This window comes from Leucopleurus acutus, assembly GCF_964270905.1.
Source record: "Leucopleurus acutus genome assembly, chromosome: 21".
In the NCBI taxonomy this organism is placed as follows: domain Eukaryota; kingdom Metazoa; phylum Chordata; class Mammalia; order Artiodactyla; family Delphinidae; genus Leucopleurus; species Leucopleurus acutus.
This window is the reverse complement of record NC_139163.1, coordinates 21,711,723-21,731,918: the sequence shown is the minus strand read 5'-3', so window position 1 is coordinate 21,731,918 and position 20,196 is coordinate 21,711,723. Positions and strand designations below refer to the sequence as shown.

The 20,196-nt window shown below is 41.9% G+C and overlaps 1 protein-coding gene across 1 annotated transcript in view; it reads left to right on the top strand.

Annotated features, from left to right (window-relative positions):
• MFHAS1 (multifunctional ROCO family signaling regulator 1) overlaps nt 1–3,689 on the top strand; it is a 117,408-nt gene extending 113,719 nt beyond the window's left edge. Inside the window, exon 3 of the mRNA XM_082863873.1 lies at nt 985–3,689. Within this exon, the coding sequence (XP_082719999.1) occupies nt 985–1,018 (34 nt within the window). The 3' untranslated portion in view covers nt 1,019–3,689. The remainder of the gene's footprint in view (nt 1–984) is intronic.
• The last annotated feature ends 16,507 nt before the right edge of the window (nt 3,690–20,196 follow it).

The window sequence follows — 20,196 nt, the reverse complement described above, 5'->3', positions numbered from 1 at the left end:
GAAGTTATTTAACCTATTGGAACCTCAGCTTCTTTCTTGGTGAATGCAGAGCTTACCTGATAGAGTGTTATGAGTTAGGATTAATCAGATAATGCAACGTGGCGAACGATGTGATTCCTAGTGTACAGTAAGTACTTAGTAAATGGAAGGTGCGTATTTTTGGTGGTTATTAATATTATGCTCAGCCAGTTCTTATGTGGGCTAGAGAGATGTCTTAGGTAGATACTGAATTATCAGTTTCCAAAAAATCAGGCAGCATGAAGACAGATGTGGGGTGGAGGGTGGGAGAAGCAGGTAATAACCCCTTTATGTCTTTGTATGTTTTATTAAATGTTGTCAAAACACTTTAAAAATATCACGTCATGTGTCATTATAGGAAAGCTAAAATAAGGGATGGGAGCATTTGACATGTTTTCGTCTGACCCTTTTGTCTGAATTGAATGCCACTTGGTTTAATTAGTTGATGATACAGCAGTTTCTTCATTTTATTTTCATCCAACTCCAGCTCTTAGTTTGGCAGTCTATAAGTAAAATCATGCTTTTTAGTCCAGATAGACACTCATTCTCACTTCTTAGTACTGATATATATTCCTACTGGTAGAGGGTTATTTAGTGTCTATGTGTGTTTCCTGAAAGGAAGCAGTGCTGTGTTTAGAGTTCAGGATTCTTAATCAGAAATCTAGTTAAGCTGTGAAATTACAATGGAATAGGTAGTTATAGCTAATTCGTCTAGTTTTCTCTTTATGTCTGATCTTAATGCCATAGACAGAAATGTTTGACTAGGTTTCTAGTAAAAAGCCTCTTTCCTTTGTAGGAACATTGGTTGCCTGCATTTACAATTTTATACGGAGCTCTAGAAGTAGACATGAAAATCAGTGGTGCAAAAAAAAAAAAAACAGTATGACTTGCAGTTCTTATCATTGAGAATATCGTTTCCTATTTCCTTTGTTCATTTCTGTGCTTTCTTCTCATCTACCCACATAGGAAGAACGTTGGTGAAAAGCACAGAAACCAGTGACTTTTATGGCTGTGGAATTTCCATGGAGAAAAGAGCATCAGAACGCACCTGGACCATCTTTTGTCTCTGGCAAACCCTCCACACTCCCTGGCGTGTTCTGTGAATTTGAGTGCATGTGTGTTCAGGGTGCTTTCAGGGAGGAAGCACACCTAGCCTCTAGACAAGGTGGGGAGAGGCGGGGCGGGGCGGGGGTGGGGGGGAGGATGAGAGAGGCTGTGGAGCAAATGTTTTACAACCTGAACCTCAGAACTGTGATCCTCCAAGGAGAGCGCTACTTGAAGAAAAAAAAAAAAAGTCGAATGGCTTCTCAGGGATTTTATTTTCCGTGCACATATAAGCCATAATTCCAGTACAGGTGGCAGTATTTACAGCACTCAGATTTCAGTTCTGTTAAATGTGAAAGAGAGATCGACTGACCATTCATTGCTGTTCCGTAACTAGTGTAAAATATGTATATGTTTATCTTTATTTTTATAATATGCAAATACATTTAAATTTATACAGTTTGAAGCTTCTAGAGTTAGTTCACACTGGGTGCAATATTCTGATGAGAACTGTGCCAAGATGGGGCTGATTTCTTATTTTAGTATAGGACCTTTTGTTTATTCTTTAATTCTTTGCAGATTAAAAAAAAGATACCTATCTCTCTGCCCATGGATTAAGGGTTGGTTCATAGAGTCTGACGATAATCAGCAAGAACTTTGAACGTGCATTTCAGGTCAGGCGGTGTCCGTCCTTTTAAATAAAGGTCCCTGCCTGTAAACTGTTGGGCAGGGTAGGAGGATTTTTCCTTTTCTTTGCCCCCACATATCACTAGTGTTGGGCAGAGGCTTCCTTGCTCCAGGCTTTGATGACTGTGAGTTGTTACTGGGTGATAGTCTGACGGAGGCCTGGGGATTAAGATTCTTCAGGGGACAGGGATCAAGGGATCCACAAATCCAAGGAAAAGCAGAGTTTTGCAATAGCTTCAGATAATCAGGAGTCAGTTCTGAAGCAGGTAAAGAGCTCTGCTAATAAGTCCTTTCTTTTCTGCCCCCAGAAAAGAGTCTGTGAAATTTAGTAGAGCACTCTGAAAGCCCTCCACATCTGGTGTAAGACCGAAAGATAGCGAGTTGCCTAACTGGAGAGCATAAGCCCACATTGGTTATTTTATAAATACAGAGCCTCTGATTGGATGGTCTACTGCCAAGAACTAGTAAAACCCTGGTTTTAAAGTCTCTGCGAGGTAAAACTTAAAAAGCCAACCAACCAAACTGCTCTCTCTTCTCCTCCTCACCGGGGCCAAACAGCATGTGCTGCAATAGTAACAACATTCTCTGAAGAGTGTGCCTGACTCTGTTTACATCTGCCTCCTCTGCGTGTTGATTGAAAATGTGTAAAACTGTTTCTCACCCCTGTAAGGCAAGAAAAATGAGTCAGCTGGTATTATTCTTTTACTTCTTCTATAAAGTTTTGACTCTTGGAATGCCACAGTATACGACGTCCCCACATATTTCTGAAAGAAGTAACAGGCAAGTGGCTGCATTGTGAAAAATCGCGAATAATTTTTGTAATTATTTTGTGCCCCAGGAGGTAACTTTATTAACTCCAGAACCTCAGTGAAACAAGTATGACTTCTTGTAATCATAAAATCAAATGGGATCAGACTAGTTCTGCATTTTAATACTTGAATATGACACCTCAAATTTGCATTTTCTTTTGGAACAGTCACGAGATTCACCTTGTTAATCCTTTTGTCACAGTTCTCCTGTGCGTGTGTGTGTGTGTAAGTGTAAACTGAATGGTAACATTTAATTGCTTTATGGACCATTGAATTGTTGGGCATAAATGTTTTTTCAATCGGCACAAACAGTTCCTGAACTGTCAAATTAACCGACTTTGACCAGGAAAAGACTTGTAAATGACTTCAGGCTAACTCCCCAGGGGACCATATTAAATGAAAATAAAAAAGCTCCTTTGGGTGACATACCCTGCAAAGTATGTGCTCTTGTCATGAACATAGATGCCCACATTCTTAGTATCTGCTATTTTTGGACAAGTGATGTTTTGTGCTGTCATCTGAACCCTAGAGAAGCAGTATAAGAAGAAAGTTTGGTGTCACATATATTTTAGCAAAAAGGTCATCATGATAGAGGGTCATGTGACCAAAAGCAGCTCCAGAAAAGCTTGAGAACTTGCTTCACGGTTGGGGGAGGGTCGGAGATACAGAAAACATTCTGCTCTATAGGAATTTTCTTCATTTATGCAGGAAATTCCATTTTCTCTTTCAACACCTGGGAAGACTCAGCCGGGGAGGCTGACAGGCAATTCATAAGCACAAGGGGAATCTTTTCCAACCAAGACGTCCCTGCCTCGCAAACAAAAGCCCTCCAAGTTTGTTATGGTTTCTATTCCTGCATCTTGTGGTATCAAAACCACTTCCTGGAATTGTAAAAGCGCTGCCAGAACAAATGTTTTTCCCTCTTGCAAGAAAAAACGACAGTGCTTGTATTTCACACTTGTGCACTGGACTCTTCTGAATGAATAAAATGGAAAGGGTTTGGTGTCATTCCTGATGAGGTGTGTGTTCTCTTTCATGCCACAGTTTGTGAATTGTAATTGTGGTTTCCTATTTAATTGTCATAACCAGGCAGAAATTTAAAAAAAAAAAACAAAAAAGTTTAATAAAAACACAAAGAAATGGTTAAGCAGTTATAGTTCCAGAGTTGAGTTATTTCTGTTTTTGTTTGTTTCGGTTTTATCAGTTAGGAACTCACTACATTCCATTTTTAGTTCTGAAGGCACTTTTGAGCCACAGGAGGTAGATGGCGGCAGCTCTGGTTGTGGACTGAGCTCCCAGGAAGGAAATGAATGAATCTGTTTCATACTCTGCCTCCACCTTCAGGCTGGAGATTCAGGTCTTGAATATCGACCGTCTCTTAAATCAGAACCTTTTTTCAGCGATCTATGTTCCTATCAAAGCTTACAAAATTATGATTGGTTTGCAAGTTCCCTTCTCCTGGCCTTTCTTTGCCCCGGGGGAGGGGTGGGGTCTGTATTTACTGGCTGAAGGGGCTGACCCTTGGGTACTGATTCCCGCCCCACCCACCCCCAGCTTTTTGTTTGTTTGTTTGTTGTTGTTTCTAAAGGACTGTTGAGATAAGGATAAGGAAAGGAAAAGCATGTGCCTGCTTCTTGCAGAGGTAACAGCCTCTGGGGAAGGACCTGGTGCAGACGAGCCCTGCCCTGAGGCGCTGGGGCATTGGGGACACGGAAGAAAGGGCCCCCTCCACTAGGAGGGGCCTCATTGTGAGACTCCTGAGAAGGTAGGTGGGGCCACTGTGTGCTCTGAATCCATGTTTCCCTTTGCCAGTGCAAAAGCTGAAACCATGTGCTGATCAGAATTTTCCAGAGTAGCAAAGCATCCCAATGTTCATAGCAGCACTATTTACAATAGCCAAGACATGGAAGCAACCTAAATGTCCATCGACGGAGTCATGGATAAAGAAGATGTGGTATCTATAGACGATGGAATATTACTCAGCCATAAAAAAGATCGAAATAATGCCACTTGCAGCAGCATGGATGGACCTAGAGATTATCATACTAATTGAAGTGAGACAGAGAAAGACAAATATCATATGATATCACTTATATGTGCAATCTAATAAAGAATGATACAAATGAATTTATTTACAAAACAGAAACAGACTCACAGATCTCAGAATCAAACTTATGGTTACCAAAGGGGAAACGAGGGGAGTGGGGGATGAGAGATTAGGAGATTGGGATTGACATGTACACACTACTATATATAAAACAGATAACTAATAAGGACCTACTGTGTATATAGCACAGGGAACTCTACTCAATATTCTGCAATAACCTATATGGGAAAAGAATCTGAAGAAGAATGGATATATATGTATATAACTGATTCGCTTTGCTGTGTACCTGAAACTAACACAACACTGGAAATCAACTATACTCCAATAAAAACTGTTTTTAAAAAAGTAGGGAAAGAAAAGGTGTGCCCCCCACGGACGGGCTGGCTCTCACAGCCGTGTCCAGGTAAAGCAAAGTCCTCAGATTCAGTGCCACCACTAACCCTCCTGAGTTGGAGAGAACACAAGGAACATCAATTGCCTCTTTGGGCCTCGTTTCCCTTCACCAGGAAGCTTGGGGTTCTTTAAACTTGCTAAGTAGGTCACAGACAAGCAGACGTCCCTGGTGACACTTTGAAACGCATTATTCATCACATACATATATCCTTCCCTCCCAAGGCTACGTCTCCTGTTTCATTGTGAGCTCTCTGAAGTAGATTCCTGGTTTGCTTTGAATACAGTGTCCCACAAGTGGTGGATTCAAAAGCTCAGGGTTTCCCTTGCCCGTGAGTTACCCGGCAGTGCTGGGAAGGAGGAACATCACCTGGCAGAACCTGCTCCCAGAACTGTTGCACCCAGTAGGGAGGGATGTAGAGTTACTGGAAGAGGTTTAGAAAGCACATGACCCTTTAAAATCTGGGTCTGACAGCATGAGAAAATTCCCCTGGTATCAGAAACCCTATTTGAATATTTAGGCTCAAGAAAGAAATATCTTCATCTTTATACGCAAGAAATAACTCATCATTGCCCAAACGGCTCCATGAAACATTCGTGTCTCCTGAATGACTAAGAAATGTTCCTCTGTAAAAGGGTTCTGAGAACTAGTAAGTTTGAGAAAGCTGCATTAAATAAAGCTTAAATTTTTGCTGCAGGATTCAGAACCGTTTAGATGCTGAGATAAATTGTGAGTGTCCAAAGGGGGCACAGAATGCATTTCCACAGGTGCTGGAGTGTGGAGGGGTGTCTGTGGACATTCTCTGAGACCAGCGTTTCCAAAGTACAGGATGTCTACTGCCAATGAGACCCGGGGCACTTGTAGGTGAGGCAGATGTAGGCTCAACCAATAGAGAATCACTTTTCTTTGGAGGCCTTTTACTTTCGTAGGAGGTGGGATTGTACGGTGGTTAAGATCACCCCTCCAGACTGCCTCCGTTGGAATCCTCACCATGCCAACTAGTTACCTTGTGCCTCAGCGTCCTCATGTGTAGGATGGAGAAAACCATCTACCTCATACAGCTGTGATGGATATCCAATGAGCCTCTATGTGTAAACGACTTAGTACAGGGCTTAGTACCGGTCATCAAATACAGCTAATGTTATTCTATTACTGTGCGTAGTTCTCTTTTTTACTGGGAAAGCTGGTCTCAAGTTCTTTGTCTCTGACTGTATCTAACTAGAATTCTTAACATTGTTTGTCTTCATCATATTTACTAACTGGTTATTCGCACTGGTGATAAAACAGCTGCTTTAAAAATAAATGCATTTAGAAAGAAATACTTCAAATGTATGAAAAAGAAAAATATTAAGTGAATAAGTGCAGGTGGCACACAAATATAGAAAACATGGTGACGATATGGCAAAAATTATCACGATGGTATGTGAGCATCTTGGTAACGTAATGGAGGGACCCAATCTGGGACCCAGCCTAATGCCAGCTACAGAGGGACCAGGCAATTTCCCCGGAGTCTGAAGGACAACCCCACCACAGAAGCTTTTAAAGCTACTTCCCCCAGTTTTAAAATTTCTGCTAGAAAACTGTACAGAAAGATTACAGAAGAATGATTATTAGAAAATGAATATTTCTTAAATTTGAAATTGAAAGTAGGTTCTGCATTCTTAAATGTTTCTTTCAGGGCAGCCGAACTTTTCATACAAATACAACTCTGAAACTCGGGAAAATTCGATTTGTGAAAATGTTAATGTGCTTTCGGAAGCCCTTATAGGTATGACACTTTTTCTCTGAATATTTTACTGAAGGCAAACTGAAAAAGTGAACTCACATGTTTCACTCATCAGAAATCAAAGCAAAATCTCGCTAACCGATTTAGTACACATCAAACAGAACAAATTGCTTGGATTCATTTTATAGTCACTCAGTCCTTGAGAAATCATGGCATGAAATTAAGTTGGGTACAGGCCACATGCCCAGTGAGTGTTGAGGGGTAGATGTATAATGCCTGGCAACCCAGTAACGTTCATTTTCTTTTCTCTCCTGCTCCAAAAAGCATGTCAAGATGGCAGCTGAGCTCAGTGGAAATTCTCCCCAGCAAAACAAAGTGGGGAAAATTGTTATTTTTTTAAAAAAAAGAACCACAAACAATTATTTTTAAATTTCTGACTAGGGGCTTCCCTGGTGGCGCAGTGGTTAAGAATCCGCCTGCCAATGCAGGGGACACAGGTTTGAGCCCTGGTCTGGGATGATTCCACATGCTGCAGAGCAACTAAGCCCATATGCCACAACTACTGAGCCCGTGCGCCACAACTACTGAACCCACATACCACAACTACTGAGACCCGCGCACCTAGAGCCTGTGCTCCGCAACAAGAGAAGCCACCACAATGAGAAGCCCGCACGCCGCAACGAAGAGTATAGCCCCGCTCGCCGCACTAGAGAAAGCCCGCGTGCAGCAACGAAGACCCAACACAGCCAAAAATAATAAATAAATTTATTTTTTTTTAAATCTCTGACAATTGTCCTGAGGACATACAGCAAATGGAGAAATAGTCATTCTAGAAAATCTATGAAGTATAAGCTCAGCCAGCACCTGTGACCTTTGAGCCATGACCTCCCTAAACCCTCCCCGCCCACAGCTCCATGTTCTGGAAACGCTACCCTGGGTCCTCTCTTCTGAGCAGGCGTGGCCAAGAAGATGGAGGTTCTCTCTCCCGTCAATGCCCCATCTGGGGCTATGGTTTCACCTTGGGAGAGACAGGCTGCCCGCATCTCACATCCTCCCCAGTACTTTATTGCAGAAGCTCTATTCCAGGCAAGAGTGGCCAAGAGACTAGGGCCTCCTTGCACTCGAAGCGCTGAAGCTCCACCACAGGCAGGACAGGCCAAGGCTACCGGGGGCTTGAATGCTCCTGCCCCAGCTCTCAAGTAGGGTGGAGATTCCACCCAGCAGGGGCCAAGAAGACAAGGGGCTACCGTTTCTACCTCCCTCAGTGCCCACTTGTAGAGCAGGGGTGTCACTCCCAGAAAAAAGAGGGTCCCCACCCTCAGTTCCAGTGTAGGGCACAGGGGTTTGTCCAGGGGCAAGGCAGGCCGTAAAGATGAAGGTCTCCACCGCTCTGCCTGAGGAGGCTTTCTTTGGAACAGAGCCCAGAGAACTGCATACCTAAGCGTGTTGTCAAAAGCAATGGCGATCTGGTGGAGAGCATTAAAGGAGGCTGGTAGCTCCACGGTGCAAGTAAAACAGCAGAGCGCCCGGAAGTTCAAGAGAACCAGAGAAACAGCCCAGGAAGCGTCCTCCTGGGATCCCAGTCAATCTGGGGGTGCTCAGGCTGCACCACTGAGGAGTAATCAGAGCAGGACTGGGACAGACTTCAAAGCATCCCCAAACCAACACAGACCCACCAACACGGCAGAAGCTTCACTGGCACAACACAACCTCTGAAAAAATACTGACTGAACAGTAAGCTACTCCAACCCAGGGGGCTACTCCTAGGAAGCCAAGTTTGTAACTAAAAACCACACTTATTCCTGGGAGCCTGGAAGACTGCATGTCCAAGACGGAGCCCTCTCAGAAGTGATCAGAGAGGGAATTCCAAGCTGCTAGTCCCTGGCTGAATGTGGAGCCAAAAATGTAAATTCCCTGAAGCGTGATAGCAACCTACAAGCTAGACACACACCCAACAGTAAAGGGTAAAAAGCTAACTGAGGAAGGGGCTGAAGCACAACTTTTGACCAACAAGTGACTTACGCAGAACTGGAGCAACCCCTTGGAAACTAGGCTAAAAGATAAAAATAAGGGGGAAAATCTGAGCAGGGACATCAAAGAACACCCCCCCCCATAAAGGAAATTAAGTAAGTAGTGATAAAAACTGTATAATTGCATACATCTTCTCCTTTCTTCTCTTGACTGGTTTAAAACAATTGCACAAAACAATATATAATATGTATTGTTGGTCCCATAACATAATGATAATAAAAGCACAAAGGAGGTGGGTAGGACTAAGCTGCATTGAAGGAAATGATACCAGATGGTAACTGAAATCCAAAGGAAGAAACAAAGTGAGCCAAAAGGGTAAATAAGAAAGCTTTTCTAACAAAAGTTATAGTGTATACTCCTTTCTTCTCTCTGCTTCTTTAAAAGGCATGTTAAAGTGATGATTATAACAATGTATTGTTTTGTAATATGTATAACAATAATAGCACAGAAAAGGGTGGAGGAAATGAAGTTATATAGGAGGAAAGTTTCTATATTTCACTGGAACTAAGCCAGTATAAATCTGAGGTAGACTCTGCTAAGTTAACATGTTTATTGTAAGATTTAGAGCAATCCTTAAGAAAGTAATTCAAAAATATATTTAAGAAACCATTAAAGGAATTAAAATGTTACACTAGAAAACACCCACTTACTGTAAAAGCAAGCTGTAAAAGGAGGAATAGAGGAGCAAAATGTTATGAGACATAGAACAAAAATCCGTATGGCAGACATAAATCTACCTACATCATTAATAACACTAACGTGAATGGATTAAGCAACTCAACCAAATGAGAGACTGTCTGATTGGATTAAAAATTATGCTTTCTACAAGAGGCAGATTTTAATTTAAAAATACAAATAGGTGGAAAGTAATAGGATGGGAAAAGATAAGCCAGGCAAAAAACCAGAACAAACAAAAAACAACCCAAAACAAAGAACAACCACTGCAATAGAGCTGGAGTGGCTACTAATATCAGACAAAATGGATATTAAAATAAGCAAACAAAATGCTCCTAGAGACAAAGAGGCACATTTTATTATGAACATTGGTCAATCCATCAGGAAAGAAAGGAAATTTGAGACATGCACAAAAATATAAAGATTAAACAACAACAGTACTAAATAACCAATGGTCAAAGAAGAAAGCACTAGAGAAATTAGAAAATGCTTTAAGATAAATGAAATTGAAAACACAAAATATGGAAATTTACGGGATATAGCTAAAGCAGTATGCTAGAGAAATTTAGAGCTGTAAATACCTATTTTCAAAAGAAGAAACATCTCAAATCAATAACCTAAACTTCACCTTCAGAAGCTAGAAAAAAGATAAGCACACTAAACCCAAAACAAGCAGAAGGGAGGAAATAATAAAGAGCAGAAAAAGAGAACAGAAAAACAGAAAAAAAATCAACAAAACCAAAAGTTGACACTTCGGAGAGGTTCATGAAATCAACAAACCTTTAGCAGGACTGATCAAGAAAAGTTCAAATTTGAGAGAAGACTCAAATTACTAAAACCTGAATAAAAGGACATCATTACTGACCTCATAGAAATAAAAAGGATTGTGAGAGAATGCTATGAACAACTGTATGCCTATAACTTAGATCAGTGGTCCCCAACCTTTTTGGCACCAGGGACTGGTTTCGTGGAAGGCGATTCTTCTACAGACTGGTGGTGGGGTGGGGTGGGGGGTAGTTCAGGAGGCAATGCGAGTGATGGGGAGAGGCAGATGAAGCTTTGCTCACTCGCTGCTCACCTGCTGCTGTGCGGCCTGGTTCCTAACAGGCCACAGACTGGGAGCAGTCTGCGGCCTGGAGCTTAGGGACCCCTGACTTAGATAACCCAGACAAAATGGACAAATTCCTACAGGCACAAATTATCAAAGCCATCTCAAGAAGGAATAAGAAACCTGACTAGATCCAAGAAAAGGGACTGAATTTGTAATTTAAAACCTTCCCACAAATACTAGGACCAGATGGCTTCACTAGTGAAGTAAACCAAATCTTGAAAGAACTAATACTAATCCTTTCCAAATTCTTCCAAAAAATAGAATAGCACTCTTGTGCTGCAAACAATACCATCAATAAAGCGAAAAGACAACCCAAAATAGGAGAAAATATTTGCAAATCATATAACTGTTAAGGGACTTCTATCAGAATATATAAAGAACTCGCAAAACTCAGTAAGATAAATAACCCAATTTAAAAATGGGGATAGGATTTGAATAGATATTTCTCCAAAGAACATATGCAAGTAGTCAATAAGTACATGAAAAGATACTCAACATCACTGGCTATGAGGTAAATGCAAATCAGAATCTCAGTGAGGTACCGCCTCACACCCACTATGATGGCTATGATAAAAAAAAAAGATAGACCATAACAAGGGTTGACAAGGATGTGGAGAAATTGGAACTCTCACATATTGCTAGTAAAATTGTAAAGACACTTTGGCAAATAGTTTGGCAGTTCTTCAAAATGTTAAACATAGAGTTACCTATGACTGGATCATTCCACTCCTCTACTCCAAGTTTATACCCAAGAGAAATAAAAGCACACATCCATCCCAAACTTGTCAACAAATGTTTATGGCAGCACAACTCCTGATAGCCAAAAAGTGGAAACAACCCAAATGTGCATCTACTGATGAATGGATAACTAAGATGTGGTATATCCATACAATGGAATATCATCTGGCAATAAAAAGAAACAAGGTACTGACACGTTATCACTTGGAGGAACCTTAATGCTGGGTAAAAGAAGCCAGTGACAGAAGGCCACATATTGTATGATTCCATTTATATGAAATATCCAGAATAGGCAAATATGCAGTGGTTGCTTAGGGCTGGAGAGAGGAGGGATAGGAAATAACTGCTAATGGGTACAGGGTTTCTTTTGGAGGAATGTATTGGTCACGGTTCTCTAGAGAAACAGAACCAGTAGCATATATTGGAAAGATTATAAGAAAGTGGATTGTGTGATTATGGAGGCTGGCAAGCCCAAAATCTGTAGAGCCAATGTCCCATTTGAAGGCCATCTACCAGGAGAATTCTGTCTTATTCAGGGCAAAGTCAGCCTTTTGGTCTACTCAGGCCTTCACCTGATTAGATGAGGCCCACCCACATAATGAAGGGCAATCTGCTGTTGTAAAAGCCAAGGGCCCGGGCTTCCATGAGAACAAAGGCAGAGCGTGATGGGGTCAAATTGAGAATAGAATGATGAGTCTTTCTCATGAAGACACAGAACTGAAATAAAGGAAAATATCTGGGGGCAATGAATTGTTAGGCAGCCGGCCAGTGGCACGGTAGAGTCCGAGGACATGAAAGCATATAGAGCCAGCAGCCTGTGCCCTAACAAAAGCCCTTCCACAATACTGTGCCTACTGAACACAGTTCCAATTCCTTGGTCAATTGGCATAAATCTCAGGTCACTCTATTCCCTCTACAGGTGTGCTTGAGACAATCAGTGCAACCACACCCAGTTCTGAGGGAAACACCTGTACCCACAGCACCTGCTGCCCCTCTTCCAGTCCAGCATCGCTGGTTGAAGTAGCAATGGGCAACTGGGCACCTAGGATGCAAAAACTGTCCAGGCCAACCAGCGTCCTGCTGGAAATGCAGAAGACTGAGCCAACCAACAGCAGGAGCAGAGGGAATGTCGTGCTATGGAGAGCCTCGTCAGGGTGGCGGTTATGGCCACTTCCAGACCAAGGTTAAGATGGAGCACACAGCTGGCTGAAGCAGAGGAAGCTGGCTGAACAATGCAGAAAAGCATGCCAGGGACCACACCCCTGTGACTGGGTCTGGACACAGGGGTTCCTGGAGTCCCCTCCATTGTTCCAGTCCAAATATATTCCTAAAGTGGCACACCTCCTCTGAGTCCCACCCATTCCTACAGGTAATTCAAATTGATCCCTGCATTTGCACCCCAAATACCCAGCTGCAGCAGTACCCCTTTCCTAGGAATTCCTTCACTCAATTATTGAGCATTCTAGAAAACCAACAAAGACCCACAGTATAGCACAGGGCACTACACTCAATATTTTGTAATAACCTATAAGGGAAAAGAACCTGAAAAAGAATTTGTATATATATAAAATATCTATTATAAATAACATTATATAATGTTATTTATAATATATACAAATTTATATAAATTCTTTTTTCATATATATACATATATATATAACTGAATCACTTTGCTGTACACCTGAAACTAACACAACATTGTAAATCAACTAGACTTCAATTTAAAAAATGTAAAATTATTGGGCACTCAATACATGCTAGGTGCTGTGCGGCACTGGAGGTTCGGCACTAGATAAGGCAGACTGGGCCTCTGCACAGAGCTATTTTCTCGTGGTCAGAGCCCACTATGTTCGCTACTCACGCTGCATTACCCTCCTCCAGCCCTGTGCCCTGCACTCCCACACTCCCCGAGAGGTGCCTTTGGCTCACACTGTTTAGCAAGGTTCCTCTCCATAGAAATCCCTTCACCTGCTAAATGTCACCCCCTCCCTGCAGCCTCCCAGGGTCTCTCAGGCACAATTAACTCCCCTCTTTTCTACACAACTTAGCCCTTCTGTGGCCATCATGGCACTTCTGCCATTCTGCCTCAGAGTTGCAGTTATTTACACGCCTCTGTCATCTTCTCAACTTGAACTCGTTGAGAACAGGAACTGGGCCTGATTCCTATCACTGAATCCTCTCTCCAATGCATACTGGTTAAACCAAACTAAATTCAACTTGTGAGGAGCTGGGGAGAGAGAAAGTGAGGAGGACATACACGCTTTGCTGATTCTCAGCTTCCAATCCAAGCATACGGTCACAAGTCCCTCATTGTCACCCTGTCTCCTAGAGTACAATATAATTGGTGACATGTATCTAATGACTTTGGTTCAGCTGCCTTCCTCCGAATCCAAATCATCCCTAGCTCATAGACAAGCTAGTTATTTTTTCAGCCCTCGCACATGGTCAGTATCGCCCAGCCAGGAAGAAGGCATAATGAACTACTTCCAAGTGCTTTGAAAGGGCAAAACTGTGTTTACACAATTACATGCAAACAAGCTAATGTGATGGCATTGCTGAGATTTAATAGTGCTGGGTCAGGAAATTATAGTCCCCTGCTTACACGTTTCACTGCAGATTGGTTTACGTGTCATCGGAAAAGAATCTCGATTTGGAGCTATTCCTTCGTGCACAGGGGGCTTGCTATAAATAAAGGGGTGGGGAAGGGAGTCCTTAAGTGAATTTTATTTCCTCCTGAGAGATGCATACAAAGGCAAGGGGATGACTGTCTCCATCTGGGCTCCAGCAGAAAATTCCACTAACTACGTGCAGGTGGCAGCAGCATAAATAATAATAATAAAGGAGGTTTTCTCATGTGTCCAGGCTTCTCTCTCAACCAGTTCTGCTAAGTGCTGTTGACCTTGCCAAGACTCTATGGACATAGGCCAGAGACGCAGCTAACACAACATAAGAAAGAGCCCTGAGCTTGCAATCGGAGGCCTAGTTAAAGACCCAGAGAGCCACTAACTAGCCATGGATCTGGGGCATGTCCCTGGGCTTCTTTAGGCCTTAAACTGCTTATCTGCATACTCAACAATTGCTTAAAGTTCCTTCCAGGGTTAGAGTTGAGTCTTTGCCAGGTCATTAGACTCTTGTCCCACAGCTACAAAATTAGTGAGCTGACCCATCCACACGAGGGTCATTTTCTAATCACACGGTTCTCCACGTGACTAACCGTGTGTCTGCCACACGGTGGCCTACGGTAATGGGGTTTGGCTGGGGTGCTGACACTTTGCCTCTCACTCACACATGGTATTAGGGGAACGGCCTCCAGAACCGCCGTCTCCTTAGCTACAGAGTCTAAAAGACAGTTAATGAGCCAATTCATGAGATCACTGGCCTTCCAGGATTTTATCACTGGGTTATTTTTAAATTCAAGTGAAAAGAACTAAATGTTCAAGTTCTTAAATGGAGAGGTTGGAGGAGTGATCCATTTTCTGTGCAAGGGTGATCCCCTGTAAAAATGAAAGGGCATTCAACACAGCTAAAGGGAAACAGTCAATCTGGCTTCACCAGAAATGTTTACAACCTGGGGCCCCTACAGAACGCTGTTCTTGGAACCTGTGTTTTGAAAACGTGGACTGACTGGACTATAATGTGAGGCATTTCTGAGGCCAAACTCCCAGACAGAATCCAAAACAGACTTGGGTTGCATTATGAGGACTGTAAAATACAGATGTTAATCAAGTTGCTAAGAGGGATCATATCAGTAAACAACTTATTTTTGACATCTTGTGTCATCTGGCGCTATAAACATTCCCATACAGTGTGCTTTTCAAGTTTGCCCCTTTTGCACATATGCTGAGGCCATGGCAGTGGAAACTGGACCACTTTGGAGAGCAATTAGGAATAGCTATCAAAAGGCATCAATGTGTCCAAATTTTATCCCACTCTCAGCAATCTATCCCAATATCATAAAGATATGGCAAAAGATCTATGTATAAGAATGTTTCTAGCAAAAATGGGGAAATAATTCAGTAGAAATATATGATAGTAAATATCATTAAAATGATGCTTAAGAATGTTCTATAGTAACATAGAAAAATTTTTGCTACAATTTTAAGTGAAAAACAGAGGTTGTAAGTTTTTTTGTTTGTTTTGTTTTTTGCAGTATGCAGGCCTCTCACTGTTGTGGCCTCTCCCGTCGCGGAGCACAGGCTCCGGACGCGCAGGCTCAGCGGCCATGGCTCACGGGCCCAGCCGCTCCGCGGCATGTGGGATCTTCCCAGACCGGGGCAAGAACCCATGTCCCCTGCATCGGCAGGCGGACTCTCAACCACTGCGCCACCAGGTAAGCCCTGTAAGTTTTATATATAATATTTTTTCAACACTTGTGAGGACAAATAGACAAAAAGATGCAAGACAAAATGCTACCAGATTACTTTAGATTTGGGAGGGCAGATGATGTTCGCCCCCCTCCTTTCCACTTTACTCGGCTTTCCAAATTACCCACAATAAGTTTTACCTTGAAATTATAATATCATTACAAAAAACTGAGTGTCCCTTAGATGACAACCCCTTCCCTCATTGGTGACCTTATTTCCCTGTTCATCACCACCATGCCTTTCTCCCTGCAGACGCAATGGACACAAGAAAATCAAAGCCACAGAATTCACTTCTGCAGGTGATGATTATAAATGTCACAGCCCATATTGACAAGTTTGATGGACAGTTCCAAGATGGGTGGGTGGGGGCAATATCCTATCTATCTTCAAACCATTATTTTGAAGACAACAGGAAGAAACATGGCAAAATGGGCATCCATGGACCACTGCTTAGTTCTGAAACCCTAAGCATCACCCAAGAGCCAGATGAACGCAGACTAACTCAGCACATCTCCATCCTCCAGGAAGGCCCTGGCGACTTCACACTTTCTCTTGGAACAGGCTTTTTACTTGGTGAAAGCCTGGAACTACAGGAAGGTTCCAGCATTTTGCCCCCTAAATTAAATCATTCTAAAAGAAGTCAGGGTAGGAGATTGGCTCAAGATGGTGGAGTAGAAGGACGAGCTCTCACTCCCTCTTGCAAGAGCACTGGAATCACAACTAACTGCTGAACAATCATCGACAGGAAGGCACTGGAACTCACCAAAAAAGGTACCCCACATCCAAAGACAAAGGAGAAGCTGCAGTGAGATGATAGGAGGGGTGCAATCACAATAAAATAAAATCCTGTAACTGCAGGGTGGGTGACTCACAAACTGGAGAACACTTATACCACAGAAGTCCACCCACTGGAGTGAAGGTTCTGAGCCCCACGTCAGGATTCCCAACCTGGGGGTCTGGCAATGGGAGGAGGAATTCCTAGAGAATCAGACTTTGAAGGCTAGTGGGATTTGATTGCAGGACTTCGATAGGACTGGGGGAAACAGAGACTCCACTCTTGTAGGGCACATACAAAGTAGTGTGCACATCAGGACCCAGGGGAAGGAGCGGTGACCCCATAGGAGACTGAACCTGACCTACCTGCTAGTGTTGGAGGGTCTCCTGCAGAGGCAGGGGGCATCTGTGGCTCACCAAGAGACAAGGACACTGGCAGCAGAAGTTCTGGGAAGTACTCTTTGGCATGAGCCCTCCCTGAGTCCGCCATTAGCCTGACCAAAGAGCCTGTAGCCTAAAGTGCTGGGTTGCCTCAGGCCAAACAACCAAAAGGGAGGGAACTCAGCCCCACCCATCAGACAAGCGGATTAAAGTTTTACTGAGCTCTGCCCACCAGAGCAACACCCAGCTCTACCCACAACCAGTCCCTCCCATTAGAAACTTGCACAAGCCTCTTGCTGGAGGGCACACAGCAAAAGCAAGAAGAACTACAGTCCTGCAGCCTGTGGAACAAAAACCACATTCACAGAAAGATAGACAAGATGAAAAGGCAGAGAGCTATGTATCAGATGAAGGAACATGATAAAACCCCAGAAAAACAACTAAATGAAGTAGAGATAAGCAACCTTCCAGAAAAAGAATTCAGAATAATGATAGTGAAGATGATCCAGGCCTTGGAAAAAGAATGGAGGCAAAGATTGAGAAGATGCAAGAAATGTTTAATAAAGACCTAGAAGAATTAAAGAACAAACAAACAGAGATGAACAATACAGTAACTGAAACGAAAAATACACTAGAAGGAATCAACAGCAGAATAACTAAGGCAGAAGAACGGATAAGTGACCTGGAAGACACAATGGTGGAACTTACTGCTGCGGAACAGAATAAAGAAAAAAGGATGAAAAGAAATGAAGACAGCCTAAGAGACCTCTGGGACAACATTAAACGCAACAACATTCGCATTATAGGGGTCCCAAAAGGAGAAGAGAGAGAAAGGACCCGAGAAAATATTTGAAGAGATTACAGTCAAAACTTCCCTAACATGGGAAAGGAAATAGCCACGCAAGTCCAGGAAGCACAGAGAGTCCCATACAGGATAAACCCAAAGAGAAACACACCGAGACACATAGTAATCAAATTGGCAAAAATTAAAGGCAAAGAAAAATTATTAAAAGCAGCAAGGGAAAAACAACAAATACCATACAAGGGGACTCCCATAAGGTTAACAGCTGATTTTTCAGCAGAAACTCTACAAGCCAGAAGGGAGTGGATGATATACTTAAAGTGATGAAAGGGAAGAACCTACAACCAAGATTACTCTACCCAGCAAGAATCTCATTCAGATTCAAGAAAGGAATCAAAAGCTTTAGAGACAAGCAAAAGCTAAGAGAATTCAGCACCACCAAACCAGCTCTACAACAAATGCTAAAGGACCTTCTCTAAGTGGGAAACAGAAGAGAAGAAAAGGACCTACAAAAACAAACAGAAAACAATTAAGAAAATGGTAACAGGAACATACATAACAATAATTACGTTAAACATGAATGGATTAACTGCTCCAACCAAAAGACACAGGCTTGCTGAATGGATACAAAAACAAGACCCATACATATGCTGTCTACAAGACACCCACTTCAGACTTAGGGACACATACACACTGAAAGTGAGGGGATGGAAAAAGATATTGCATGCAAATGTAAATCAAAAGAAAGCTGGAGAAGCAATACTCATATCGGATAAAATAGACTTTAAAATAAAGAATATTACAAGAGACAAGGAAGGACAGTACATAATGGTCAAAGGATCAATCCAAGAAAAAGACATAACAATTATAAATATATATGCACCCAACATAGGAGCATCTCAATACATAAGGTAACTGCTAACAGCTATAAAAGAGGAAATAGACAGTAACACGGTAATAGTGGGCGACGTTAACACCTCACTTACACCAATGGACGATCACTGAAACAGAAAATTAGTAAGGAAATACAAGCTTTAAATGGCACAGAGACCAGATAGATTTAATTGATATTTATAGGGCATTCTATCCAAAAACAGCAGATTATGCTTTCTTCTCAAGTGCACATGGAACATTCTCCAGGACAGATCACATCTTGTCTATGTGACCAAGCCTCAGTCACAAATCAAACCTTGGTAAATTTAAGTAAACTGAAATCATATCAAGCATCTTTTCTGACCACAACGCTATGAGATCAGAAATCAATTACAGGGAAAAAAACGTAAAAGACACAGGCACATGGAGGCTAAACAATACATTTCTAAATAACCAAGAGATCACCGAAGAAATCAAAGAGGAAATCAAAAAATACCTAGAGACAAATGACAATGAAAACACGATGATCCAAAACCTATGGGATGCAGCAAAAGCAGTTCTAAGAGGGAAGTTTATAGCTTTACAATCCTACCACAGGAAGCAACAAACAACTCAAACAACCTACGTTACACCTAAAGGAACCAGAGAAAGAAGAACAAACAAAACCCCAAGTTAGTAGAAGGAAAGAAGTCATAAAGATCAGAGCAGAAATAAATGAAATAGAAACAAAGAACACAATAGCAAAAATCAATAAAAATAAATGCTGGTTCTTTGAGAAGATAAACAAAATTGATAAACCATTAGCCAGACTCATCAAGAAAATGAGGACTCAAATCAATAAAATAAGAAATGAAAAAGGAGAAGTTACAACATCGCCATAGTTACAACATAGTTAAACCACAGAAATACAAAGCATCCTAAGAGACTACTACAAGCAACTCTACGCCAATAAAATGAACAACCTGGAAGAAATGGACAAATTCTTAGAAAGGTATATAGCCTTCCAAGGCTGAACCAGGAATAGAAAATATGAACAGACCAATCATAAGTAATGAAATTGAAACTTTGATTAAAAATCTTCCAATAAACAAAAGCCCAGGACTAGATGGCTTCACAGGTGAATTTTATCAAACATTTAGAGAAGCGCTAACACCCATCCTCCTCAAACTCTTCCAAAATATTGCAGAGGAAGGAACATTCCCAAACTCATTCTACGAGACCACCATCACCCTGATACCAACACCAGACAAAGATACTACAAAAAAAGAAAATTACAGACCAATATCACTGATGAATATAGACACAAAAATCCTCAACAAAATACTAGCAAACAGAATCCAACAACACATTAAAAGGATCATACATCATGATCAAGTGGGATTTATCCCAGGGGTGCAAGGATTCTTCAATATACGCAAATCAGTCAATGTGATACACCATATTAACAAACTGAAGAAGAAAAACCATATGATCATCTCAATAGATGCAGAAAAAGCTTTTGACAACACCCATTTATGATAAAAACTCTCTAGAAAGTGGGCATAGAGGGAACCTATCTCAACATAATAAAGGCCATATATGACAAACCCACAGCAAACATCATTCTCAATGGTGAAAAACTGAAAGCATTTCCTCTAAGAACAGGAACAAGACAAGGATGTCCAC